Raw genomic sequence first — 25,142 nt, forward strand, 5'->3', positions numbered from 1 at the left:
TAAATTTTACTCAATTGGTCTCTGTTCAATAGTTATTATTCAAGGATAGAAGAAAAATGTGAAAGAAGAGTCCGAAGTTCGGTTATGACGTTTTATTCATTTCCCTTGCCCTCAGATACACGTGCACAAGTACCTCGAGGACACAGAGAAATATCCCGTCCTTAAAATCTTTCCTTCCCCTTCTCCCTGAACGTCTGCTGTGGCTCGGGATGATGAATGCTCGCTCGGCCCAATCAATTCTATTTAGATAAGCTCGCCTCCAGAGAGGACGGAGGAGGGGGAGCAGGATGGATTTTTTTGACTTGCGCGACACCGAGGCCCAAGGTTATTGTTCTTTGTGCTGCTCTCCAACCGGATATGTTCCAGGACGGTACGTACACAGTTTTTTTTAAATGTCAGGCTGTGTTAACGCAAAGGCTTACGCTATTTACATTAAACTGTGGCGGGAGGACTCGAGGAAAGGCGCCGTCTTAAGTGCAGCGACTTTTAGAGCAACAATAACCGTGAATGTTCAAGCAACACCTACGTTACACTTGTCTGGAGAGACACAGCACGGCTGCAGGTTTTCAAAAAAGCACGCTCGGTAATTCAACCGAAAAGTGCCAGAAACCTGAACGACACGGTTAAATGTTCATGAACAGGTGACGCGTTGCCCGTTGGGCTGAAGTGATGCTCTACACAACAGCTCCCCCCAGCGGCCTCACTGGCAACGAAATACAAAAAAAAAAAGAAACACCAGACAAACCATTGAAAGTTTATTACTGTATCTAACAGTCGTAGTGTGATTCAATAAAACATTGTAACAATTACTACAAAAGGTGTTCAACTTCCTCTTTGAGTAAAGAAGATGTTTATCCACATTGCACTTGTGGCTGTGAGGAGTCAATGTGATTTTTGAGAGTGAATCTTTGTGTTTTACTTCAAAAGCTGGAAAAGGAAACAAAAAAACATTTAAAACTTTTTTCCCCCTCGATATATGTTGAACAATTCATATTCTTTGGCCCTCTGACACCATTTAGAGGCACTGATCTGTGTGCGAACAATGACAAAAAGATAACATTCCGTAAATGGATTACTGTATACGTTCCACTCACATGTCACACAAAGAAAACGTTGCATTACCTACATGAAAAAAAGAAAAGAAATAGTCCGACTTTTCTAGCCGTGCACACAGCAAAATATAATTACTCGCACCGGCACACAATGTCTCCCTCTTCTTCTCGTGAGTGAGACATGAAAGTGGAGGCAGACCGAAGAACAGATCAGCTGCTAAACGGACATTAAAACCAAAGATTAAAAGGAGAAAAATACAACTCGCAGCTCCGTTGGCGGTCGATATTTGCGTCGTGATTTTAAAGATTAGTTCTGAACCAGCCTTCGGATCCGTGAAAGCAAAATTGGATCCACTGCACTTCGCTTAAAGTCCCGCGGAAATACTTTGGTGCAGGAAGCAGAACGAGCGCGACTCTGCCTCTGTCTTTGCACCACACGGAGAACCTGAATCACAAGCCTCTCCCCTCGCAGCCAGGCTCCTCCCACTTCAGAGGGCGTCTTTCTCAGCCTACACGTTGCTCTCATAAGCCACGCTTGTGCGTGAGCCTGGCTGGTGGAGGCTCACCCCGGCGCCCTCGGACACGGTGTGGACAGAAACTTTGACGTCGACGCCGCCTTCATGGTTTCCCCCACTGGGCAGCAGCGCCTGACGCGCCGCCGCCGCGTCGTCGTCGTCGTCTCTCCCGGCGGAGGCGGGGCCTATCGCTTGCCGGTTCCTGGACACCTGCTTCCCGCGCTGCTCCGCGCCGGGACCCTCGTCGGCGTCCCCCGTCTGCACCACGTCCTCCGTGGACGTGCGGCAGTTGAGGATGAGCGGCGGCAGGGGGACGCTCCGCGCCAGATCCTCCATGTGCCGGGCGAACTCCATGGTCTTGAACTGCGTGACCTTGGCCAGCTCCAGCGTCTTGGCCGACGTGACGATGGGGATGCGCTTGGCGACCTCGAACGCCTTCTGCAGCTTCTCCGCGCCCTCGGTGCGGAAGAACTCGTTGATGGCCCTCTCGGTCTTCTTGAGGTGGCTGCCGACCATGCAGAGGCGCGCCACGTTGAGGATCATGGTGACGGTGAACGTCACCAGGCAGACGACGACGTAGTAGAGGCCCAGGCCGCTGTCGGTGTGGGCCACGCGGAGAGTGACGGCGTAGCTTTCGCTTCCGTTGGCGACGCAGGTGTAGAGGCCGCGGTCCTCGAAGGAGACCACGGTGATGTTCAGGACGCCGTTCTCCTCAAGGTTCCACCTCCCGCCTGAAGTCAAGAGACACAAAAGACAATCCAAAGAGAGGAAATGAGTCGCCACCGTCTCCTCTATCAAAAATATTTAACCCATTAGCTCAATTAGAAATGCAGAGCACACTAACCACTACCTGCTAAGACAAAAGCAGTTTATATTTCAGTTCCTTTAACGCAATTAAGTCCCAAACCAACTGCCATGGTGGTCCTTATATAAAATTAAATAATTAAAAATTAAAATTATGCATTTCAATTGACTTTTGGTTGATTTAAACACAAAAACTCTAATATTTAAATAACATGTAAAATGTATTTATTTGAAATTCACTGTGTTGCTGACATGTTTTTTTGTATCTGTATACTTTACGGTACCAGGTGTCACGCAACCACTTAAACATAATATATTGTGTTGTATGTTTCTCCCCCTCGTACCCGCGTCGTCCCCCAGCAGATGTCCTTTAGAGTTGTACCACTTGATGTCCTCGTGGCCTCCGGTCACGTTGCACTCGATCCGCGCGCTGGACCCCTCCTTCGCCAGCAGGGACCCCCCGCTGGACGGGACGCGGCCCGCCCGCGCGGAGGACTCCGCCTCGGACCCGACGGGAGCTCCGGCCCCGCCGCCGAGCAGCAGCAGGCCCGCGAGGAGGAGGAGGAGCAGGAGGTGTTTGTGAGGCGGCAGCATGTCGGAAAGGAGTTCACATGGAGACGAACCTGACAAACAGGAAGAGGACGTTCTCCTTCGGTGACTTTAGTCCAGTATTGTTCTTACCGTGCCGTGGTTTTTACTTTTCATTTAGCACATTTTTTTAAAAACTAGAATAAATGTGATGTTAGTTATGTTGACTTTTTAACGCCAAGGGCCATTTCGCAACCCTCCCCAAACTGACTGCGGACCAATCAATTCTCACCTGCTCGGACAGCGACCAGACAAACGAACCCTACGCCGACGATTGCTGTCACCTCTCTGCTGAAAATGTATTCCGTTTGGACGTATTTCACTGTGCTGACCAGCTTCTCACCGTCTCACCGCACCGCACTGCTCGGTCCCTTCACTTCCTGGTGGGGTCAGGTGAGAGTAGGTGGGCGGGGCTTCTTCCCAACACTGGCAGGTGATCGATTTCAACATTTCAAAATAAAAATAAGTCGAGGAAAAGTAATTTTGGGTTGAATATAGTTTTGATTCGGTTCTCTTTTTTTCATGTTTCACTTATATGCCTTTTTTGACATTCGCTGTGTTATATTTTTCGATTGCAGATTTTATATTTTCAGATTCAAATCTTATATTTTCAGCTTTCAGATCCCTTTTTTCACTTCTTTCTTTCACATTCAGACTTTTGACCCTGATGTGGCGTAGGGGGCGGGGCATCAACGGAGATGGGCGTGTATTCATGAGTGACAGCTTAACAAATAAAGCTGAGGAAGATGAATTCTAATAATTTCAAGCCCCGAGACATTTCTAACGTATCCCTGATGACTGAACTTTTCTTAGTTTCTTATTGATATTAATATTCTTAAAGTTGTGTATTTACATTTTTGTGAATAAATCCATCAATGTTTCAATAGACCAATAAAAAGTCACAAAAGTCAAATTTATATTACAATCTTTATTTCGGGCAACTGAATGTTTTGATGTTTTTGTTTTTATGTACCGGATATTTAAATTATTAACATCCACCGTACCGGAAGTTGATTTGCAATGGGATTAAGAAAGCTAATGTGTCAGTTAGAAGGACGTCAATAATACGTCATGTCTTCCCCCTTCCAAAATAAAGCCACAGTTATGCACACCTTTTAGAGGAGCCAAATAACAGACTAATCTAAAATACAAACGATGTCTCCGGTTGTTTAACTTTGATATATGTTGCACCACGGGGTCTCACTTAAGTTTCGCCCTACTTTTATATAACGTACATTTGTTGGAAATCTATATTCTGAAACAACTTTTATTTTGAAGTTGCCAACCGGAACCTACACTTCTCAATGTCACGAACCGTCGGACCCGGTCGGTAAAAACACAATGTGACGTGGCTAATCGTCGGACGAAAGAAACCAGAAACTGTAAATCCCTAAACTCTTTGCTGGAGAACTCAAAGGAGTTGACAGTGTACAGACACACGTGCGAACCCAAATAAAGAAGATAAACCCTCCGCGTTGTTGACTTATGGGAGTGGTTAGCAGGCTAGGGGGACGTTAGCCGCTAGCATCGGGACTTTGAGAGGTGAGTTTGTAGCCAACGCGTAACAATGTCACGTCATGTAGTTTCCTCCCGACTGACGTTAAGTTGTGTGTTGATCATTGTTGTGACAAAAGCCAATACTCGTCGTTGCTAGGTTGTCATTAGCGTTAGCTAACTACAACTACAAGAATATCACATCAAAACTCGCGCAGCGCGTAACGTGAACTGGTATGACTTTACCCATTTTACAGCTGTGTTTGGTTTATGTTCATAACATGAATTCCTAATTGAATGCATGAGATATTCATACACAATATTCATACTGCGTGGGATTTGGAATCCCTTTGGTTGCAGTTGGACTTCAGACTAACACAGATTGTAAAAAAACAGCTGATTAGTTCACTTCTGATCCCCTGATGGTTTTGAAATGCATTCTGGGAAATGTTTAATATCTCTACTTACAAGAGTCAACACCTGGGATTTGCATAAACGCAGCGTTGTGCGCAGTAGTTAAACCCAGATCTGTAACCTTTACACCCTTTCAAATGAAGGCATGCACTGAGACGTGGGGATGTCGGACAGCGAAGCGACAGCCGGAGGGGCTTCGGAGGTGGCGCCCGAGATGCAGAAGGACCCCCACGCAGAGACGCCCGACAGCTCCCCGCCGCCCGTCCCTGACAACTCCACCGACGTGGCCCCGACGAGGAAGGCCAGGAGGAGACCAGACGTCGACCCGGCGGCCGAAGAGCAGGAGATCCCCAAAGAGGAGGAGCAGCATGCGAAGGCACCGGTTAGATAACCACATATCACATATCTTACTGACCCTCGGTGACCTCTTGACCGTACTCAGGGCTGCTCCCTCTGTTGCATCAGGCGCTGACTATGCGAGTTTACACAAGCTCACTTACACAAAGGTCACAAAAGCCATTGATTTCTTTTCTTTTCCATTATCTTACCAGTTCTTCACAATCTCTCCCTGTCTGTCTCTATGTCCTCTCCCAGACACCGAGTGAGTCCACTGTGTCTCAAGGTGGTTGGGGATACTGGGGCAGCTGGGGCAAGTCCATCTTATCCACAGCAACAGCTACCGTGGCCACTGTGGGTGAGTGTAGAGCCCCGACCTGTATCCTCCACACCGGTTACACTGAATATTCCTCACTGCAAAGACTGTCCTCTAATCTGTCCCCCGCTTCGTGTGTCCTCCGTCCGTCCAGGCCAAGGCCTCACGCAGGCCATCGAGAAGGCAGAGACGTCGCTGGGAATCCCCAGTCCGACCGAGCTGTCGGCACAAGTGGACGAGGAGCAGAAAGACCACGGTGCTCCTCTTAGACACGGATGAGTATGATACATCGCACAATATCGCGAGTATTTTTATGATTTATTTATTCTTTGCTTGTCCTGCAGGCGGATCCAGCATGGAGGCGGACAGGGCGGCGGCGGGGGGCGCGATGGGAATGCTGTCGTCGCTCAGCAACGTTGTGCAGAGCACAGTAAGCACAAACATAGCAATGCAAATCTTATTCAGTGTAACATATAATAAGCTATTTATTTGTCTTTTAGAGTGTTGGAATTGGCACAACTCTGGAAAAGACCCAGCGTGCAGTTTTAGGGATTTGTGTCTTTGAGAAATAATCGATTAAATCTTCTTCTAAAAAAAAAAAAGCAAAAGTATCAATTTATCTCCATTTGCCCAATTTGATGCAGGAAGCAAGCTATAAAACATGATTACTTCTTAATAAATGTGTCACGTGTCAAGCAGCAGCCGCTGTTGTTAAAACGAAACACTCCTCCCAGGGGAAGTCGGTGATATCGGGCGGTCTGGATGCTCTGGAGTTCATCGGGAAGAAGACGATGGACGTGATAGCAGAAGGCGATCCCGGCTTCAAGAAGACCAAAGGACTGATGGGCAGGAACTCCACCCTGTCTCAGGTGGGCAGACTGCTTCACTCAAAGCTCATTTCCAAAAGGCCACGTGAGTATTAGCAGCCTAAATCAGACCTGCGGCGTCTGCAGAAGATGAGAGGGAGGTGGAGACGAGACTTCATGCGTCTTAGTAAAACTTCAGCTAATAAACATCAGCTGCCTGATGCTTGTCTCAACAGCGAACTGACGTTTTCTCCTCCCTTTCTCCGTCTCTCAGGCGTTGAGGGAGGCGAAGGAGCGAGAGGCGCTGCAGGCGGCGGAGAAAGAGTTCTCCGATTCCGAGAAGAAAGTGGCCGCTCACTACGGGATGCTGTTCGATGAGTTTCAGGGTCTGTCGCACCTCGAGGCGCTGGAGATTCTGTCTCGAGAGAGCGAGTCTAAGGTACAAGGGGAACACATGCTGGCTCCAAGAAATACACTCGTTGTAATACAATCGTTGCTTGTCTCAGAATTCGATTTAATGTGATAAAACCCTCTAATGTGTGTGTGTGTGTGTTCTGTAGGTGAAGTCGGTGCTGACCACTCTATCAGGGGACGAGGTGGTCCAGCTCAGAGAGGAGCTGGATCTCATCAAGGACTCCTTCTCCCTGGTGGAGTTTGACGAGGAGGACATGGATGAGAAGAAAGGTACCGTCCCTGGGAATATAAATATAAATACCAACCCACAGAGAGGAACACGGCACCGGGAGCATCAGCAGGGATGGAAACACCGGGAATAAGTGACTCCACTTTTCTATTTTGCAGACAAAGACGGCTCTGAGTTTGAGAAGGAGTTGGTGGAGACGTTGGAAGGTCTCAGTGTGACGACCACTGTGGACAAACTCAGCAAGGTACCAACAACACACACACACACAGACACACACACACACACCAGAGTGGGGTTGTTGGAGAAATAGAAATGTGTGTCCTATCACAATGCAGGTACTTTTATATCTCGGTAACAATATATATCATGATATAGAAAGTTCTCTTGCGTGAGTTAAATACTCATTAAATGTAGTGAGTATCGTCTCATTTGATTATGAAATGTTATCAGATGTTGTGCCATATTTGAGTCAGTGTGTGCTTGTTTTAACATAAAAAATAAAGTGTGATGGAAAATGGTATCAATATTTTTATTTAAGTACATTAGGTCAATAAATGTGACATAAAAGAAAGGAGAATACATCATGTCAAAATATTCATTTGAAAAAAATTGTAATAATAAATTAATTGGGTCAAAGATTTAATTAAAAAACAATTCAGGGAAAATTATTAAATGATATTTTTTATTTTTTTTATTTTAATTTAAAAAAAGACTCCATTGAAGGACAATATATAACAAATACAATGCCATCACTTTACATTTAGAGTGTGCAGTTCCTGTTTGTCATCGTGCTCAGCTGGTGGTTCACAAACCTCAGTGATGTTAATCCCGTGACCTCTAACCTGCAACAGGCGTGCAAGAGCACCTGCAGCCAGATCACTGACATGAGCAGGGAGGAGGAGGAGGAGGAGGAGGCGGAGGAGGAAGATGTGAAGAAAGCCCCGTCTGTGGAGGTATGCTGCTGCTATCATCAACATGCTGCGGCCGAGAAATCGGATGTACAACAAATAACGAAAAGCAGTAAATTCTGACACCTTGAAATGGTGGCAGCAGAATGTTTTGGTATTCTGACTTTAAAAAAATAATAATTGGTCAATTCATCTCAAATGACTAATTCCGTATTGAATATTTGGATGTTTCAGTCCACAACCTCCTCAGCTGTGTGTGTGTGTGTTGTGTCCCGTCAGGAGGTTCATGCCGCGGCCATCCGGAGTCTGGCGGAGCTGACGGCTCGATCCATCGAGCTCTTCCACAAACTGGCTGAGATGATCCTCTCCTCTGGCGGCGGCGTGCAGGCCGGCGTCCTGTCGCAGTGAGTCGCCGTGGATTTCCTCCTCCGAGAACGAGCGAAATTGCCATTTTATCCGCACCTCAATTATTCACGCGTCTTTCGCGTTGTCTGTCCTCAGATTAACTGTGGTCCTCTGCAAAGAGCTCTCGCTGCTTTCCAAGAAGTTCACCTCCTGCCTGACGACCGCAGGCGTAAGCGGTTTATTCCAACTCACGTTATACATCAGACTGCTTGGTTTTACAATTAGCTCATTTGTTTATCCTTAATAATTATAATAATGTGAAAGTACTGGTAACTCCAACTAAATGATTCAATCATATTCTGAATGAAATGATTGATGAACAGTCAAACAATGGATGTTTTTGTTCAATGCCGAGTGACATCTGACCCAAACGTTCCGTCTTTGCAGTCCAACGAGAAGGGAGACGTCCTCAACCCGCTGATAACCGGGGTCTTCTTAGAGGTGTGTGTTACTCCACACATGCACAAACACACACACACACACACAACGGTCAGTTCCACAGATGGGAGCATTTTGGAACCATATTAAACTTTGTGTCTTCTTCTTTCCTCGCAGGCGTCCAACAGCGCGTCCTACGTCCAGGATGCTTTCCAGCTGCTGTTGCCCATACTGGAGATCGTCCACATCCAGAGGAGGGACCAATCCACGGAGCAGTGACCGGCTGAGGCGTTGCCATGACGCCGGGACTCCCTGGGTGCAAAGGACCGGCCCATCTTCAAGAGGACGATGTCGCGCTCTACTTTGTCTGGTGTTCGGCTCAGGAGAGAGAATCGATTTCACACTTGGGAAGAAAAGTTTTTGTCAAACAGTGTTAACTTTTGTCGCGGTTTGATTATTATAATCACGCTCAGTAGATGAACTTGTGTATTGAAGAGTTGTGGATTCACCAGCTGAGGCAACCAATGTGTATAAAACCGAGAGTCCATTATTCTTCCTTTTTATTCTAACATTTACATCTTTTCTGTCCGTCAGCATGAGGTAATCTCAACTTAAACATTTCTTTATTCAGGCCCAGTGAACCCTTTAGCAGAGGTAATTAAATAAACTAAAGGCGTGTCACACTATACAGACGCTATGTTAATAATGTAGTTATTTAGCAGGGAATTGGTCATTAACGCATCTCTCTCCCATTGTAACTCTCCGGTGTACAGATTATTGTTCTTCTGGTCTTAGTTTCGTCCTCGTGAGCAGCCTGACTGACTGCGAGTCCTCCATTGTTTTGTACAACACCATCAGCTTTAAATAAGTGTGTCCTGTCCTCACACGTTTCACAGGCTCGACCTTTTTCTATCGACCTGCCGGCACCTTTTTTGTCACTTTCGCCGCTGACTCTTGACTCTTTATTTTAGAAGTAAAACTAATTACTGTTGTTTTGCTGAGGGACGAGTCTCTGGTTGTGACCTCAGAGTAACGACACTACAAACATCGGGAGCTTTTTGGCCACACCGTTTCTATTCTTGGCATCAAGGTGGTTTATCTCGCCACAGCTTCAAAGACCAGTTAGAGAAATGTGCAAACACACGTTGGAGCTTTCGCTCTTTATATATTATCGTCAGCTTCATTATTAAATTGGACTTCAGGGGTTTATTAACTAACGCAGGAGCGTCTCTCTGCCACGAGGATTCTAACCGTTATCTTTAGCTAACCAGCTTCAGATACGTGACAGTGGACGGCTGACAGCTGTGTGTTCAAGCAATGTACTTGACTGTACATCAAGCACCTGAGATGGTTTTCAAATAAATTGGCTATTTTTAGTGTGTGTTGGAAATGTTTCATGAATTTGGTGTGATTACGGGTTAAACTCCTATGTTTTGATGATGCAGGAAAGACACCAAAGATACTTTTGATTGCTGTGTGTTTTCCTGCTTTGGACCCAATACCTCAAACGAATAGAATATTCACACAACAGCAGACAGTGATATTGAAGTGCGTGCTCACAGTTTTGTGATGCTCTTGTGGTTGAATGGGAGCAGATCTTCCTGGTGAGGCTACAACATTCGGTGGAAAGTCTGAAATCAGAAGACTCGATTATTATTAATCACCCATTCGACAATCACATTTGGGTCAAATATCCGTGTGTCTACGTAATGGTGTACGTCATACTATTATAGAGTGAGTGTATATGTAGTATATGTGTGATTTCTTTCTTTTTTTCTTTTGTTGTCTATCAATCTATAGACTTCTTTTTTTACAGTTCGCATCGGAACTGTTTCTTTGTCAGAGAAAGTTTCAAGTTTTTAGAGGAAGTATTCCGATCATATAAGAACAAATCAAAATATACATACATACAACAGGTGCTGTATTTAAAACATACAGTAGAGTACTTTGAAGTAATCGACCCGTAACTAGCAATCCTCTAGTTGGTGAAGTTTACATTTCAACTTGTTTTATACTCGTAGGTGAGATGAGAAATCGTAATTTGTAACAATAACAACAGCAACTATCTTTTTCAAATGAATATATAAATACAGACTAAAACATGTTATCGAGTTTGGGTATAATTAATCAGACTAAATGTTTAGTATTTCCCCTTCGTGGCTGATCCGTTTTATCTCGCGGTGTTACGCCTCCCGCACAGCAGGGGGCGCTGCGCACACACCGATCCACTGGAATCTACACGCGAAGAAGAAATAGAACAGGGAGAAAACGAAGAGGAAGAAAAACAGAATCGCTATCACCTAGCTAGCTTGGCTGCTCACATCGCGCAAATCCTGAGGTAAAAAAGAACCCATTGTATTTAATACCTTCGTACTAGCACAGCGATGCGATGTGACGTCTGTGGTGCGCGCGGTGTCCGTGACGCCCCCGCAGGCGTGAAAGCGGAGCCGCTTCGTTGTTGTTGTCGGTCGGTAGCGCGAGGATTAGCGTTAGCTCCGGTCGTTAGCCGGCGGTGGTACGCACGTAGCCTGCGCCTCGGTCTGTTATCGAGGAGACTTCACGTAAAAACAAAAAGTAAAAACCGAGCTGTTTCACTAATTATGTCACGTTGCACCTTGTTAAATAGTTTAAGAGACGCTTTTTCATGTGACGTTATGTGGTGTTTATTTCTGTTGATGTGAGCTGTTAGCCCGATGTTTTAAATAACTAATACTAATGTTAGCTAACGTTAACTCGTTTACGGTTAATTCAACTTAGTCAGTTGTAACATTGATGTAGTTTATGTTAAAGGAAATTATATTCACCCCTAATTAACTACTAAGGATTGATATGATTCTATAAAAACTGTTTTGCTTTTAATTGAAAATGAAATGCCGCTTAAATCCATTATTGTGACGTTAGCGGCTAAATATTAACCCCTCACAGTCCATCGCGACACATTGACTGTTCTATTTCAATAAACACTTCCATCAAACATCGTCACCGTCCCTGTGAATGTTGAATTGAATCGAATGTGTAAAGCGGTGAAACGCGCATCATTTGGACCTGATTTCCACGCCTCGGCTCTATGGCTGCACGATGTAGAACATAATGTTCTTTTGCATGTTGCTGCATGCAACTGTGAGTACAAACTTAACATTTAAGCATTTAAATCTCATTTGAAAGTGTTCGATGTAGGGAGTTGCATACAAAAATAACACTAATGCATTTGGGTTTTTTTTTGCTCTTCTGTATTCATTCTACTAGTGTTTTGCTTTTGCAGTGTCTGTTGACTTGTCTTCTATGCTACTTGCTGTATGCATCATTCTCCATTATAAAACCAGTAATACCAAAAGTTAAAGTGGCAATAAAGTTGCCACCTTAACTGCAATTCATCACTTTGTCGTCACTTGTCACTTTGTCTCTTGTCTGTTACTTGTTCGTTAGTGCACTTTATGCTTAATATTTTTCTTTTTAACTTTTTAATATTTAAATTTTTTTAACTTTATTCCCTTGTTTTATAGTAACCCTTGCATTGCATTAGCATTCCATTCCACTTTATTTTATTACTTGTGCACTGTTGTCTTGTCTGTCTACTGTCGCGCACTAACCGCCAAGACAAATTCCTTGTATGTTTGACATATTTTGGCTAATAAATGTTTCCTGATTCCTGATTCCTGACCAATTCTGATACTTATCTGATGTTGTTCTAATACCAACGTTCTCTCCTTCTCCATCCAGAGGCGCGTGCCTTCATCACTCTGCCCCCCCTTCACCTGGTTGCAGTATTGTTCGGGTTTTAGCTCTTTTCCTGACCTGCCAACATGCCAGCCGCACTTACAGATTCCAGTCAGGTAATCTGTGAAGTCTGGGCGTGCAATGTGGAGGAGGAAATGAGGAAGATCCGGCACATCATTCAAAGCTTCAGTTTCATAGCTATGGTAAGCGACTTTGTATCATCTTAAACATGCACAGTGCAAGTTTGTGTGGTTTTTCAGTCCTTGTTTAGTCATTGCAACTTTACTTTCTTTGCTTCTAAAAAATTATTTATCAGCGAACCTATGAAAACAAAATTATAACAGTGTTACGGGAGAGTAGGAAACCAAAGTGTACATCACATACTGATGAGGCCGAGTTATGTGGGGTAATTCTAGTGTCTTCTGTCTTCATACTTCATCAGGACACAGAATTCCCCGGGGTGGTTGTCCGGCCGATCGGGGAGTTTCGGAGCACAGTGGACTACCAGTACCAGCTGCTGAGGTGCAACGTCGACCTCCTGAAGATCATCCAGCTCGGCCTCACGTTCATGAACGAGGAAGGAGAATCCCCCCTCGGCACCAAGACGTGGCAGTTCAACTTCAAGTTCAACCTCACGTACGTCCACCGCCTCTAATCTGATCCGTCCTCACTCGCGTTGCCCGAGCTTGACGGTGTTCTGTTGTCGTCTCACAGAGAAGACATGTACTCTCAGGACTCCATAGACTTACTCCAAAACTCCGGCCTCCAGTTTAAAAAGCACGAAGAAGAAGGAATTGAGACGCTCTACTTCGCCGAGCTGCTCATGACGTCTGGTCTGGTGCTGTGTGAAAACGTCAAGTGGCTTTCCTTCCACAGGTCAGTTGCTGCTTATCCCAAAGTTAGAATGTGAAGATACTTTCCTATTTGTTTTATTATATGTCCTTCATTTTCTAGTAAGCCATCTAGTTAGGCCCAGGAAGAGGTATCACGCCTGCATCCTTGAAGATCCTCATTTTCACCACATTTATTAATTCATCTAATGATTATTTCTGTTAACACAATACGTTTTTCAGCATTGTCTTAATATTTATTAGACTAAATGATCTCCATCTATGATAACAGAGAAAGAATCTTGATTTGTCTTGGTTCAATAAGTTGCTAGAGGCAAAAGGAAACTGGGTGAGCAGAGTCTGGCAACATGGAGCAAAAAAAAAAAAAAAAAAAACGATGCCAGCAAAGCTCCATTTGGGATCTGAACCTAACAGAAGAGGCGAGTGGACTTCATTATGTTCCATAACCCAACTGCGTCTGTTCTGTGTCTGTCAGCGGCTACGACTTCGGCTACCTGGTGAAGCTCCTGACCGACACGCGGCTCCCGGAGGAGGAACACGACTTCTTCCAGATCCTCAACCTCTTCTTCCCCGCCATCTACGACGTGAAATACCTGATGAAGAGCTGCAAGAACCTGAAGGTATTTCTCACTGGCTGTGCACGTGAAGAAGTCGCATCAGCGGCATCTGCCGAGGACAGGATTTAGGGTGGGAACAAGTCTTCAGCCGCCTCACGCGTGTCTTTTGGGCTCCCGTGTACGCAGGGGGGGCTGCAGGAGGTAGCGGACCAGCTGGAGCTGAAGCGGATCGGACGGCAGCATCAGGCGGGGTCGGACTCGCTTCTCACCGGCATGGCTTTCTTCAGGATGAAAGAGGTACTGTCGCACTCTTAACTTCCTGCTTTTGAAAGCGTCGCATCAAAGAAGTCATTTGTGTTTCAAATAGATGGTGTTTTTTTCTCTCTTTTGTTTAGCTTTTCTTCGAAGACAACATCGACGACGCAAAGTATTGTGGGAGATTGTACGGCCTGGGCTCGGGCTCCACCCAACCGCAGAACGGCCTCTCCAGCTCGGGCCAGGAGGAGACGAACAACAAGCACTGACTCGCGTCTCCAAGTGGAAGACACACTTGTTTTAAAACCCAACCAGCAGCTTTTCCCCCCCGTGATCCCCCTCAACACTCGACCCCCCCCCAACGAGACTAAACAACACGTATTTCTTTAAGTTTCCTCCTGAGCGACTGTAAAATGGACTCGCAGTGGCATCGGATCCTTCACTGACAGTCGTATTTTTTTTAAAGTCGCTTTTACACGGTCATATATCCAGATCCCTTTTTAAATGTTTTCTTTTCAGCAGCTCTGTAGGGACGCCCGTCTTTAACAGCATGGGACCAGCCCCTGTATCATACTGTGATTTCTGACCAAACTTTGCCAAAAACAGTCCGATTCTTCAGTTCCGACTCTCCTCGTCAGCGGGAAGCGTCTCTTGTTGCGGGATTTCGTTTTTTAAGTTAATCTTGGAAGGGCCTGTAAATTACCATGTATAATTTTGATGAAAAATAAAAATGTTTTAGCTCTTTTCCACTTTCAAAACCTTTTAAGAGCGGGCGTCGAGGTGTGTAACGGTGCTTGGTTGTGCATGTGTTTCAATGAGCAAACTGTTGTCGTCCTGTACGTCCAGCCGCCAAAACCGAGCTGTCCGCCGTCAGGTTTACAGATGTTGTGGTTACTGTTTTTACATTCTTCATTGTTTTAAACAGTTGTATATTAAATTGTTTTGTATTTTCAATGTAAACCTTAATTATTTCATCTTTTAACCGCTACACACCGACACCAGAACGGTTCTGTTCCAAAAAGTCTCGTCTGGGATTTGTGTGGCAGATTAAAATTAATTAACTATGTATCTTCAGGCAGTTGTCAAAATATGCTTAAAGGCTCATCTGGATCTAGACTCAAAACACATTTAAACAGTTTTGTCATTTTATTCAACAAATAGCTGTACAGTGGAAGTGCTTCTTTAGGTAAACTGACTTAATATCTAGTTGAGGACAAAGGCTTTTGTTCCAGATTTGCGGTGCAGACCTGCAGCAAGTCACAACATTAAAAAAAAAGGCATATTCACTCCATTGTAAGTATGATAAATAATGTCTAAAGTGTCTTTAAAAGTCCCGGTGTAATGTGTTACCAGTAGTACAATATATCAAAAGTTCTTACTAAAGAGGCATTAAAAAATCAGTTTTTAAAAATGTTAGTACATAACAATAAAAGTCACATTGAAACTTGTATCCAAAAGGTTGGTCAGAAAAACGTAAGATGTCTTTGGACCTGGACATGCGGGACACTATTTATGTTGTGACGCCACAATTTGAGCCTTAAGTTGTTCCTGTTACTTCGTTCAGCTCGATAGAAGTTGACACAGTAAAAGGTGTTAATACAGGTACATGTAGGCAACCGTATGAGAAATATGTTTAATCTGATCGTTACAACATGTAAATAATACACAGATGACCTTTACATGTCCCCTATAAATGGACATCCAGTCCAGACTGGACTAAATCAGGAAGATTCATTCGCATTCAACCAAACGCTGAACAGGAAGCGTCTCCCTCGGCGCTCAGGTGAGGAATCGCTGGGCGGCTCTGCGGGTCGAGGTCTCCGTTCCGTATTTGCGCAGCAGATCTTTGGCCTTTTGTTGGAGCGACTCGGACACCGAGGCTGAAGACTTACTGAGGAGCAGGAGGACCAGGCAGCATTCCACCACGTCGGGGTGAGGATACACCTGAGGGGACACAAACATGGGATCGGGTGCAAAAGAACAAGAAGATAATTAGATATTTCTATGGCAGTAATGCCCTGTGAGGGAGGGGGGAGACACTGCCCCTCCCTCATCTGCTGAATGTCTCCGGGAGGAGGTTTTACCCCGAGCGCTTCGGGCAGGTCGCCCAGCCGCTTCTGGTGTTCGGCCATCTTGGTGGACAAAGACAGCAGAGTCTCCTGCTCCTCGGGCCTAAGGGACAGACGAGACAGACGCTTAATCGCTGCAACCGAGCAGGATGTTGGGGGGGGGGGGAGGGAGGGGGGGGGGGCAGTTGCGCCCAAACCGGGACGAAGTCATTTGGGTTTCTGACAGCTTCGCATTGTGAAAGAACAAACGACTCGTTGCAGACCGCTCACCGTTGCTCGGCATCAGCGGACCCCCGGCGGTCCGATGGCTCCCCGTCGGCCTCGTTCTCCCCGGAGCGGAGCTGCCCCGCCTGGGCCCGGCTGTGCTTCAGCACCATGGCCGCCAGCCGCTCCTGGATCTCGCCCACCGACCTCTGGGCGGCCTGAAAGGCCGCGTGGCGCTCGGACAGAAGCGCCGACGCCAACGCGTCCAGCTCGCCGCGTGGCCGGGTCTCTTCCGACGCAGCTCCGTTCGCCGCCGCCGGGACGAGGGTGGAGTCGCTCCACCAGCGTTGGTACAGATGGTGGTAATGGACTAACGCCTGCAGACTCGTAGCAGCAGCTTCCGCTTCCTCCTCTGTGAGGAAGAGGACTTTGGAATGTTTCCCGGAACAAACACGGACGTCATCTGGGGGCAAAAAACAGGGTGAGAAGGAATTAGACGGCAAAACAAAAGCATTACAGCGGCATAATCACTCGAAACGATTGCTTTGTCTTAAAAGTGACTTATAAGAAATAAGAGGCATCGCAACTTCAATCAGTGACTTCCGGGTGTTGCCACGCCAACCAAAACCGCTTCTTTTTCCGATGGACCCGTGATGCCGTGACTTATTAGTCAAAGTGTGAGGTGGGACGAGACGGACGTACGGTCGGGGAACAGCAGCCCGCAGAGCTCGGCGGAGACGGCGAAGTGTCCGGCTTCCCTGAACCACGCCACCGCCCGCCACAACTCCTTCACCAGCGGCCCATCGGCGTCCAGCAGCCAGCTCAGCACGGCGCGGGTCAGATGGAGGGACGAATGCAGCTGGACCTGAGGACGAGAGACGTCGGAGGAAAGGGGGGGGGGTTCAGTCTCCTCCGGCCTCGTCTCCGTAAGTCGCCCGCGGGGGCCTCGCCGCTCGTACCTGTCCGAGGGGAACGTTGGCGGTGGGCGTCGGACTCTCCGCCGACTCCAGCTCCTGCAGGAGAGCCCCGGCGCCGCGGTGCCCCGTGGAATGTTGCGACACGCCAAACTGCGCCTCCCACACGTCTCTCACTCGGCCCTGGATGCCGCCGTCGCCGTCTAGCGACGCCCACGGGTGGCCGCGGGCGGCGGGCTGGGACTCGGCCTGGCGGTCCGTCAGCGTCGCGGCCATCAGCTCGGCGACGCAGAGGTGGAGCCTGTGAGCCAGCAGGACGTCCTGGGCGCTCAGGACGTCCTGCGCGCCGATCCAGTCCCGAGCGGCAGCCAGGTCTTTGGCGCACCTGAGCGCCAGCGACCGGGCCAGAGCCGCCTCCCCCGAGATTCTCGCCAGCCCGGCCGCCGCCCTCAGCGAGGGCACGTCGTTCTTCCTGGCGATGACTTTAGCGGCGTCAAAGCTGGCGCCGGCAGCCAGGTGGCTGAAATGAAACATTTGAAGGTGTAAAAGGTGTAAGCGAGGGGGGGGGGGGGGGGGGGGGCGCGGCAGAAACGCCGCAGATCGTCCTCACCATTTAGCCGCTGCGGAGAAATGTCCGTCCTTCTCCAGCGTGGCGGCCCAGCAGGTGTACAGCTCCTTCAGGACGGGCTCGTCCGCCGGCAGCCTGGCTTTGGCCAGAGCGATGGCCTCCCTGACAGGAAACACAGAGCGACAGGGCGCCGCTGTTAGCGCACGGACTGACAGATTAAGATTAAAAGTGGAAAGAGGCGAGCGGCTTCGTCTATAACCAAAAAGAAACAAATAATCCCGCCTTCTTAAAAACATTTGAGGATAAAGCAGCTGAACCTGTAGAGCTTGTGCGAGCGCAGCAGGTCGACGGCCTCGTACAGCTTGTTGATTGACAGCAGGTGGGACGCCGCCTTCAGGTACTGCTCCTGCAGACACAGCTGCTTGACGAAGGCCTCCACCGTCCGGCTCCACACCCCGAACCCGGCTTTTTGGAATTATGACAAAGTGCAATTTTGTTCATTTCACAATGTCACCGGGGGCCCGAGTGAAAAGGGGCGCAGCGCGGCCGCGTACCCGTGGGGGCGAGGGACAGCAGGTGGTCACTCAGCTCTCCTTTCTCCGTGGCGAGCTGCAGTGCCCCCTCCAGGTCGCCGCTCCAGAGCCGCAGGTACACCACCGAGTCGAAGTGACCCGCCTCCACGTGAGCCTCCTCTGGGGAACCACATTCATTTCGATTGCGTTTACAAGCTCAACATATAGGACCAGACGGGTCCTACATCATCGAGATGAACACTGAACCAAAGCACGTACCTTCTGCCTCAAACATGCGATACAGAGCCGGTCTGTCGGAGAAGAGGCCCAGGTGGAGGTGCTCTCCTCGGCCCGGCACGCAGCCTGCGGGGGGAGCTGCAGACACACGGTTCAGTTAACGCACTGGAGCCTGAACGCCGGACCAAGCATCAGACCGCGGAGCCTCACCGCTGTGGTGCCGGACGGACGCCAGAGTCACGCAGTCCTGCAGCAGCTCCTCTTTGGGCCGATGGTCCATGGCGGTGCTGACGGGCAGCATGGAGCGAGGCTTCTTCTTCTTCAGCGTGCTGAGGTCTGGAGACGCACAGAGGGGCAATTAAAATAAATATACGGCTGAATTGGATTAAGTGAATGAATTAAAGAGCTCACCTGGTTTGTCTTTGCTTTTCACAGCACTGAAAGACTTCCGCTGCACCTCAAACGGGGCTGAAACGGTTTCACAATTACGTTTCGCAAGACGCTTAAGACCCAACAGTCCGCGTCAACAAGTTCCCCTCTTACCTGACGGAGGCGCAGGGCTGCTCGTCGAGCTGACCTCGTCCTCCTCCTCCTCGGCAGACAGCTCCGCCCCCGGCCCCGCCTTCTCTCCGCCTGTCACCGGCTCTCCGTTGGTCTGCGGCGGAGCAGCTCCTCCGGCCGCCGGCGTCTTCTTGTTCTTCTTCTTGGCCTTCATCTTCTCCCTCAGGTCGACCATCTTCTTCCCTGCGGGGAGAAGCGCGTGGGTGTTACAGTCCGCTGGTCCCGCCGAGAGGGGCGTGGTTCTGGGCGCGGTTCTGGGCGCGTACCTTTGGGTGGCCTCGTGAACTCTTGTTTGGAGACGCTCCACTCGTGCAGCGTGAAGTCCTTGCCTCCGGTCCAGATCACGTCTGGGTCGACGGGCGACCAGTCCACGCACAGCAGATAGCCCACGTGACCCCGGTAGTTGGAGAGAGGCTCCTCCTGCTGGACGTCCCACACCTGGACCGCAACGGAGCAACAGACAGCGTGAATTAGGTTTAGTGGATCGGAGAGGAGGAACCAAAACAGATTCACTACGTTTAAACCCAGAGAACCCAAAGGCCTCGTAGAGGAGGAGGTGGATTCAGGTCACATGGTAACAGGTCCCCCCCTCCCTCCCCTCACCTGGGCGGTGCCGTCGTACGACACAGTGACCAGCCGGGCTTCGTGGTGTGGACTCCAGGCCATGCCGGTGATTTTAGACGTGTGACCACACAGCCGGCGATACGGCTCCGTCACCACCACCGGGCTCTCTGGGGGATTCTCTGATGCCGGGGGAGGGGAGGGAGGGGGGGGGGAGAAGAGACAAAAGTCAACACCCGAAAGAGCTCTCGCAACGCTACGAACCGATGGGTGTGGCGTCAGGCTGCTCCGCCCACCTATGACGGAGCGCAGGTCGTGCACGTAGACGGTGGTGTTGCTGGAGCCCGACGCCAGCAGGCAGTGCAGCTCCGGCGGGGAGCCGTGGTCGTGGTGCCACCGCAGCGTGTTGATGATCTTGTGGTGCTGCTGGATGCTGCACAGCTGCTTCAGGCTGGGGGCCTCGTACACCTCAACGCACCTAGTTAGAGGAGTTTTTTAACTAGGGCTGCAACTAACGATTATTTTGATAATCGATTAATCGGTCGATTATTTCTTCGATTAATCGATGAATCGGATTTTTTTTAAACGGCATTAAAAAGCTTTAATTTCCAACCCTTTATTCTAAAACAGAACCTCAAATTCGTCAGAACTAGTTCTCTATACTACACTCACAAACACACCCTCATGTTCACTTGGAGCATATTCATTAAATCATTGTAGTGCAAGTTAAGTAAATGCATCCAGCTAAAAAACAACCAAGTGCTATGGGATAAATTTAAAATGGCATTTGTAAATAAATGCATTAGAGGCTTCTTAGTTGATTTAATGGATCACCATGTGTCTCCCTTTACAGGCATAACATCAACTACCGTATAACCCACAGTATACGCGCAAGCGCACTGGACTACCGTATATGACAGCATTAAAAAGTACAACACACAGACAAATATATTTGTCAACAATAACCGATATGGGACAAAGCACAAAATATCAGACAACACATTGAAAAATGAATTGTCCAAAAGAGGCGAGTAAATAAAAATGTGTCTTAGTCTTGCTAACTGCTTTACTGCCGTTATTAGCGAGCTAACGCTAGCTTGATCAGCTGGATCGCGCAACAAAACGATAATGAAATTCGTTGCAAACGCTTTTAATAATCGATTTTAATCGATTTGTTGTTGCCGCCCTAATTTCAACCTGACACCAGTCCGTCCTTCTGTGCCGCGGCACATTTGGGGTCGTTTTTGAGCCGGGTCACACCCGGCTGGCCACTCACCCGTCCTCGTTGCCGATGGCGACCACTTTCCCATCTGGCTTCCAGCTGAGGTCGGTGTGTGGAGACAGCTTGTGCTGTCGGGAAGCAGAGCTCAGCGTCACGATCACATTCACACCCGGAGGCGGCGGGTTCAGAGGCCCGGAGGACGAGGTCGTCGCCGTCCCCACTCACCTGGATGCCGTTGGTGTCTCGGATGAGCTTGTCGATGTCCGAGGCCTCGCCGCTCAGCTTAGACGGGTCGTGCTGCAGGATGACGCCCTCGCCGGCGCAGCTGTAAAGGCTGTGGGACGGCTTTCCTCCCGCTGCACCTGAACATCACACACGGGACACACGGCGATGGCGCGGACCCTTTAGCACCCTGCGGTATTTGAACATTAGAAAAAACGAAAGAGAGGGACAGCCGACATGTCCTGAGACAGACGGAGCAGCTGGACCTTTCTGCGAGTCACAGAAGCATATAAAACAACATAATGGGCAACTTGAACAAATCACGTCTTTGGCTTCGATGCCAAGCGGCTGAATCAAAAAGGTCATCACCGGCTCGTCGGAGCGGGAACTTACCGAACGACACCGGGGGCACGGGGGGGCCCCAGGCCAGCGTGTACACCGTTTTTTTGTGGTAGGAGCTTGATATCTGAGGAGGCCTGGGGAGGAGATGAAGCAGAACCGACGAAGCGGTCAGGAACAACGCGTTGGGAGACATCGAAACCAAAAAGAACCTTTCAGACGATTCACCTCACCTGTTTGAGAAGACTTCGAAGATCCCCACTTTGCCGTCGTCTGTTCCGAAAGACAAGGATCCTTCTTTCTTCGGGTGCCACGCCAGCTGCAGTAAAAGGACACGAATGATGGAAAGTGTCCTTTTTAAATGCCGTGGCTGTGAGGGGTTGAGTCTGTACAGTCTTCTCAGAAGTTATATTAAAACATTTAGACGGTATTATGTTTTCCACTAATCATTTCTTAAATATTCATAGACTACAATAGAAATACTATTCTACAAACACAAACAAAAACACATTAAAACGCCTTTGGACAGAAGACGTCGGTGCCCTGCTGGGGAGACGCTCTCACCGCTGTGACTTTGGACTTGACGCCCTGCCAGAAGGACCTGGTGTCGTACTGGTTCTGCGTGGTCAGCGTGTTCCACACGCGGATCATGTTGTCGCCGACGCCCAGCGCCAGACACCCGGCCCCCACGGGGGAGAAGGTGAGGGCGTAGACAAAGCCGCCCAGGGTGGGCAGAGTCCAGCAGCAGTCCAGAGAGGCCAGGTCCCAGCATTTGATCTGGAAAACGACGGGGGACCATAAGGCTCTTTAAACGACACCACCACCACCACCACCACCCTCCACCCGGAGACCATGAGGCGCGGAGGAGGCGACCCACCTCTCGGTCCATGGAGGTGCTGATGAGCAGCTCCCGGCCGTCCTGCAGGCGGACCGAGCTCATGTTGAAGACGATCCTGCTGTGGTTCTGTCCCTCTGAAGACGTCCCGAGCAGAGTCCACCTCTGCTTCCCCGTCCTGGTCAGGTCCCACATCACCAGCTCCCCGCTGGGAACGCACGCACCGGATGAGCGATTGAAGGGAACGACCCGGATCAGAGAAAATTATAAATCCTTTGTGGTTTATTCTTAAGCATCCTGATCACAGCAGCATATAAATAAGGATCAATACACCAAAAGTAATAAACTTACTGGCCATTTGGCTGATTGACTGGAAGGTGTCATAAGACGTGTGTGTGTGTGTGTGTGTGTGTGTGTGTGTACCCAAAGCAGCTGGACACCAGTTGTGTTGGACGTCCCGTCGGCCAGTGGACGTGGAGCCACAGTCGCTCCTTGACGCCGGGGTCGACCGCCGAGCCTCTTTTCTTCAGATACGGCAGCTTCAGAGTCATCACACCTGGGGGGTCATTTCATTTAAATAATATCAGAATTGAAAGACCGAGGAAACAAAGCTGAATTTAGCTTTTGTTTTGCAATTAAATTAAAAAATTTGACCCTAAAAAATTACTTTTCTCCTTTTTCTTGAATGTTGACCACATTTTTCATCATTCATCTTCTACAGAAATCAACGCGTCTTCATGCAGACGTCTTAAAGAGTCACTTCTGTCTCTGCAGCTCAAACCTGGAAAGAATCTCTTACTTTTTCCCTTCGCCGAGCTCCAGATCCTCATCGTCTGGTCTTTGCTCCCAGACGCCAGATAGCAGCCCTTCTCGTCATCTGCAGACACGCTGGCGGCTGCTGGAGGAGGGACAACACACGCTCGTTGCCCCTTTTCTCAAAACGGAGTTACTTTTGCAGAATTAACAAACATTTTAAAAAAAAGGAAATAGCTGCTACTACACTGAGCAAAGGCCAACCAAGGAAGGGCTGTTTGTCATTATTTCCCTTATGACTGCACGCCGCTACCTTCCGTGTCCTCGGGTCTGCTTTGAAGGACTTCCTCGCTGGCCACCGGCGACCACGCCAGCGAGTGGACCTCATCTTCGTGTCCACGGAGACGGTGCATCACCTCGCCCTTCTTGCTCACGTCAATCAGCACGATCATCCCATCTTTGTACCTTGGACAGAATGATGCCGCCGTCACAAATCACTGATATGTATATACATGTACTATGATTTAAGGCTCCTTTAAAAACAAGTGCATAGAAATGGAATTTTGTCTTAATTAGTTTTAAGTATCATTATTATCAGTAGTAGTAGCACATCCTGGACACAACCTTCTTCAGCTTCTGTATGTATATATATATATATATATTCCATTTTCTCAAATTCTGTTGTTTGTTATTATATGTGCTTTGTTTTTGTAATAGAGAGCAGACTCAAATTCCATCTATGCATATAAAGATGATTCTGATCATTATTAAAATATAAAAAGGGGTTCAAAAGTGAAGATGATTTCCAACACCTTCCAGGCTGAACGAAAAAGTCGGACCCCACTACGATGGAAACGCCCCACACCCCTTTGGTTCAGATCATGATTTGTGGACTTTGTTAGGAGTTTCTGCGGCCGTCTCACCCCACGGCCACGGAGCTCCAGGTGTGAGGGGAGCAGGTGAGGCAGACGATGGTCCGGGGCTCTGGGAAGAAGCTGGCCGTGTCCCCCGTGTTGTGCCAGTGACACACCACGACGCCCTTCTCGTCCCCCGACACCACCAGGTTTTTGTCCACTGGAGACCAGTGCACCGCCGCCACCGAGGTCTGTGTGGGAGAGGAGGGGTGGATAGGGGGGAGACAAAGACCGGACCTCCTGTTGGTACCATGTGTCAAATGCATTCCAGGGGAAAGACTCCGATCGGGCTGCTGTTTGAAGATGCGCAGCAGCCTGCGGCCTGCAGCGGACCCTCACCTGGTGAGCCGCGTGCTCCCGGAGTAAAACCTTGCTGTCGGAGTCCCAGAAGCGAACCGTCCCGTCGCTGGAGGAGCTGACGCAGATGTGACTCTGCCCTGCATGCTGACAGAAGGAGAAGCCAGAGACCAGGTCCTTGTGGCCGACAAGCTCCCCTGTCATGGCCGGGAAAGGAGAGGATGGATTAGAAAGGGCCAGAATCTGGGTCCCCCCCCCAGACTTTGTTTAAAGTGCAATAAGACATCACTCAAATAGCCATTTGATGAGATATATTTATACAAATGCCCATCATAACCTTCCACTGTCCAGGAGGACGACTTCAAGCTGCAAATGTAGTCTGACCAGCAGCTCCAAAAGATACTTAAGCATATCTGATTTATTGAGTTAATCCCCAATGATGTCAGCATTAGACCGTGCATGTTACCAATCAATCCAGGTGATCAGAGGTCCGTTTCCCTTCCGTTAGCTGCAATCGAACCACCTGAACGGATCCGATCAGCTGGAAGTTCACGCTTAGCTGCGCGGAGGCTGCAGGCGCAGAACCGCAGTGACCGTCTGCACGTTGTTGGAGCTCACCTGTGACCCTGCACGACGATGCGGACACATCGATCAGAAAGATGACGTTTTTGGCTCCGACGCCCAACAAACCGCTGTCGTTGACGTCACTGGAGCGCGAGCAGTACCAGTTGGGGGAGGCGGGAAGCGACCTTTCGTGCATGGCGCCTCGATTCGCTTAACGTGTACGAATTATCCGAGAAAAGTCTTATATGGTGAAACCAAACTTCTCACATGTTAGCTGCACTGTCGTAGCGACTACATCACCGGCCGTACGGACAGCGTGGTGTCGTAAATC

At 48.7% G+C, this 25,142-nt stretch overlaps 5 protein-coding genes across 6 annotated transcripts; 2 read left to right on the forward strand and 3 right to left on the reverse strand.

Annotated features, from left to right (window-relative positions):
- Nucleotides 1-742: 742 nt before the first annotated feature.
- Nucleotides 743-3,469, reverse strand: LOC120821607 (microfibril-associated glycoprotein 3). The gene is made up of 3 exons (XM_040180372.2): nt 3,192-3,469; nt 2,716-2,994; nt 743-2,298 (listed from the first exon to the last, which is right to left on the reverse strand). Exons 2-3 carry the CDS (start codon nt 2,963-2,965, stop codon nt 1,562-1,564), a joined length of 987 nt encoding a protein of 328 aa, XP_040036306.2. The 5' UTR covers nt 2,966-2,994; nt 3,192-3,469; the 3' UTR covers nt 743-1,561.
- Nucleotides 3,470-4,132: 663 nt separating this feature from the next.
- Nucleotides 4,133-10,035, forward strand: fam114a2 (family with sequence similarity 114 member A2). 2 transcript variants are annotated; one of them, XM_040180371.2, is made up of 14 exons: nt 4,133-4,501; nt 5,011-5,249; nt 5,462-5,561; nt 5,674-5,775; nt 5,864-5,949; nt 6,254-6,388; nt 6,600-6,764; nt 6,886-7,009; nt 7,127-7,212; nt 7,820-7,921; nt 8,156-8,280; nt 8,378-8,450; nt 8,669-8,722; nt 8,837-10,035. In XM_040180371.2, exons 2-14 carry the CDS (start codon nt 5,031-5,033, stop codon nt 8,936-8,938), a joined length of 1,473 nt encoding a protein of 490 aa, XP_040036305.2. In that variant the 5' UTR covers nt 4,133-4,501; nt 5,011-5,030; the 3' UTR covers nt 8,939-10,035. The 2 variants fall into 2 exon arrangements, with proteins under 2 accessions (XP_040036305.2, XP_077963031.1); XM_078106905.1 differs by lacking the exon at nt 4,133-4,501 and adding an exon at nt 4,667-4,687.
- Nucleotides 10,036-10,820: 785 nt separating this feature from the next.
- cnot8 (CCR4-NOT transcription complex, subunit 8) lies at nt 10,821-14,999 on the forward strand. The gene is made up of 7 exons (XM_040180373.2): nt 10,821-10,997; nt 12,380-12,579; nt 12,819-13,012; nt 13,091-13,252; nt 13,703-13,847; nt 13,971-14,081; nt 14,180-14,999. The coding sequence occupies exons 2-7, from the start codon at nt 12,463-12,465 to the stop codon at nt 14,306-14,308; spliced, it is 858 nt and encodes a 285-aa protein (XP_040036307.2). The 5' UTR covers nt 10,821-10,997; nt 12,380-12,462; the 3' UTR covers nt 14,309-14,999.
- Nucleotides 15,000-15,166: 167 nt separating this feature from the next.
- Nucleotides 15,167-23,235, reverse strand: gemin5 (gem (nuclear organelle) associated protein 5). The gene is made up of 23 exons (XM_040180369.2): nt 23,083-23,235; nt 22,707-22,839; nt 22,326-22,491; nt 22,013-22,225; nt 21,682-21,767; nt 21,503-21,585; nt 21,113-21,249; nt 20,942-21,015; nt 19,962-20,143; nt 19,708-19,847; nt 19,371-19,542; nt 19,087-19,287; nt 18,955-19,011; nt 18,754-18,879; nt 18,586-18,681; nt 18,349-18,486; nt 18,112-18,259; nt 17,837-17,956; nt 17,272-17,746; nt 17,015-17,177; nt 16,379-16,775; nt 16,124-16,211; nt 15,167-15,983 (listed from the first exon to the last, which is right to left on the reverse strand). Exons 1-23 carry the CDS (start codon nt 23,111-23,113, stop codon nt 15,819-15,821), a joined length of 3,591 nt encoding a protein of 1,196 aa, XP_040036303.2. The 5' UTR covers nt 23,114-23,235; the 3' UTR covers nt 15,167-15,818.
- A 50-nt stretch (nt 23,236-23,285) lies between these two features.
- LOC144410375 (gem-associated protein 5-like) lies at nt 23,286-25,122 on the reverse strand. Its single transcript, XM_078106906.1, has 4 exons — nt 24,866-25,122; nt 24,290-24,444; nt 23,960-24,141; nt 23,286-23,501 (listed from the first exon to the last, which is right to left on the reverse strand). Exons 1-4 carry the CDS (start codon nt 25,005-25,007, stop codon nt 23,330-23,332), a joined length of 651 nt encoding a protein of 216 aa, XP_077963032.1. The 5' UTR covers nt 25,008-25,122; the 3' UTR covers nt 23,286-23,329.
- Between the last annotated feature and the right edge of the window lie 20 nt (nt 25,123-25,142).

The sequence above is a fragment of the Gasterosteus aculeatus genome, chromosome 7 (assembly GCF_964276395.1).
Source record: "Gasterosteus aculeatus chromosome 7, fGasAcu3.hap1.1, whole genome shotgun sequence".
NCBI classification, from domain to species: domain Eukaryota; kingdom Metazoa; phylum Chordata; class Actinopteri; order Perciformes; family Gasterosteidae; genus Gasterosteus; species Gasterosteus aculeatus.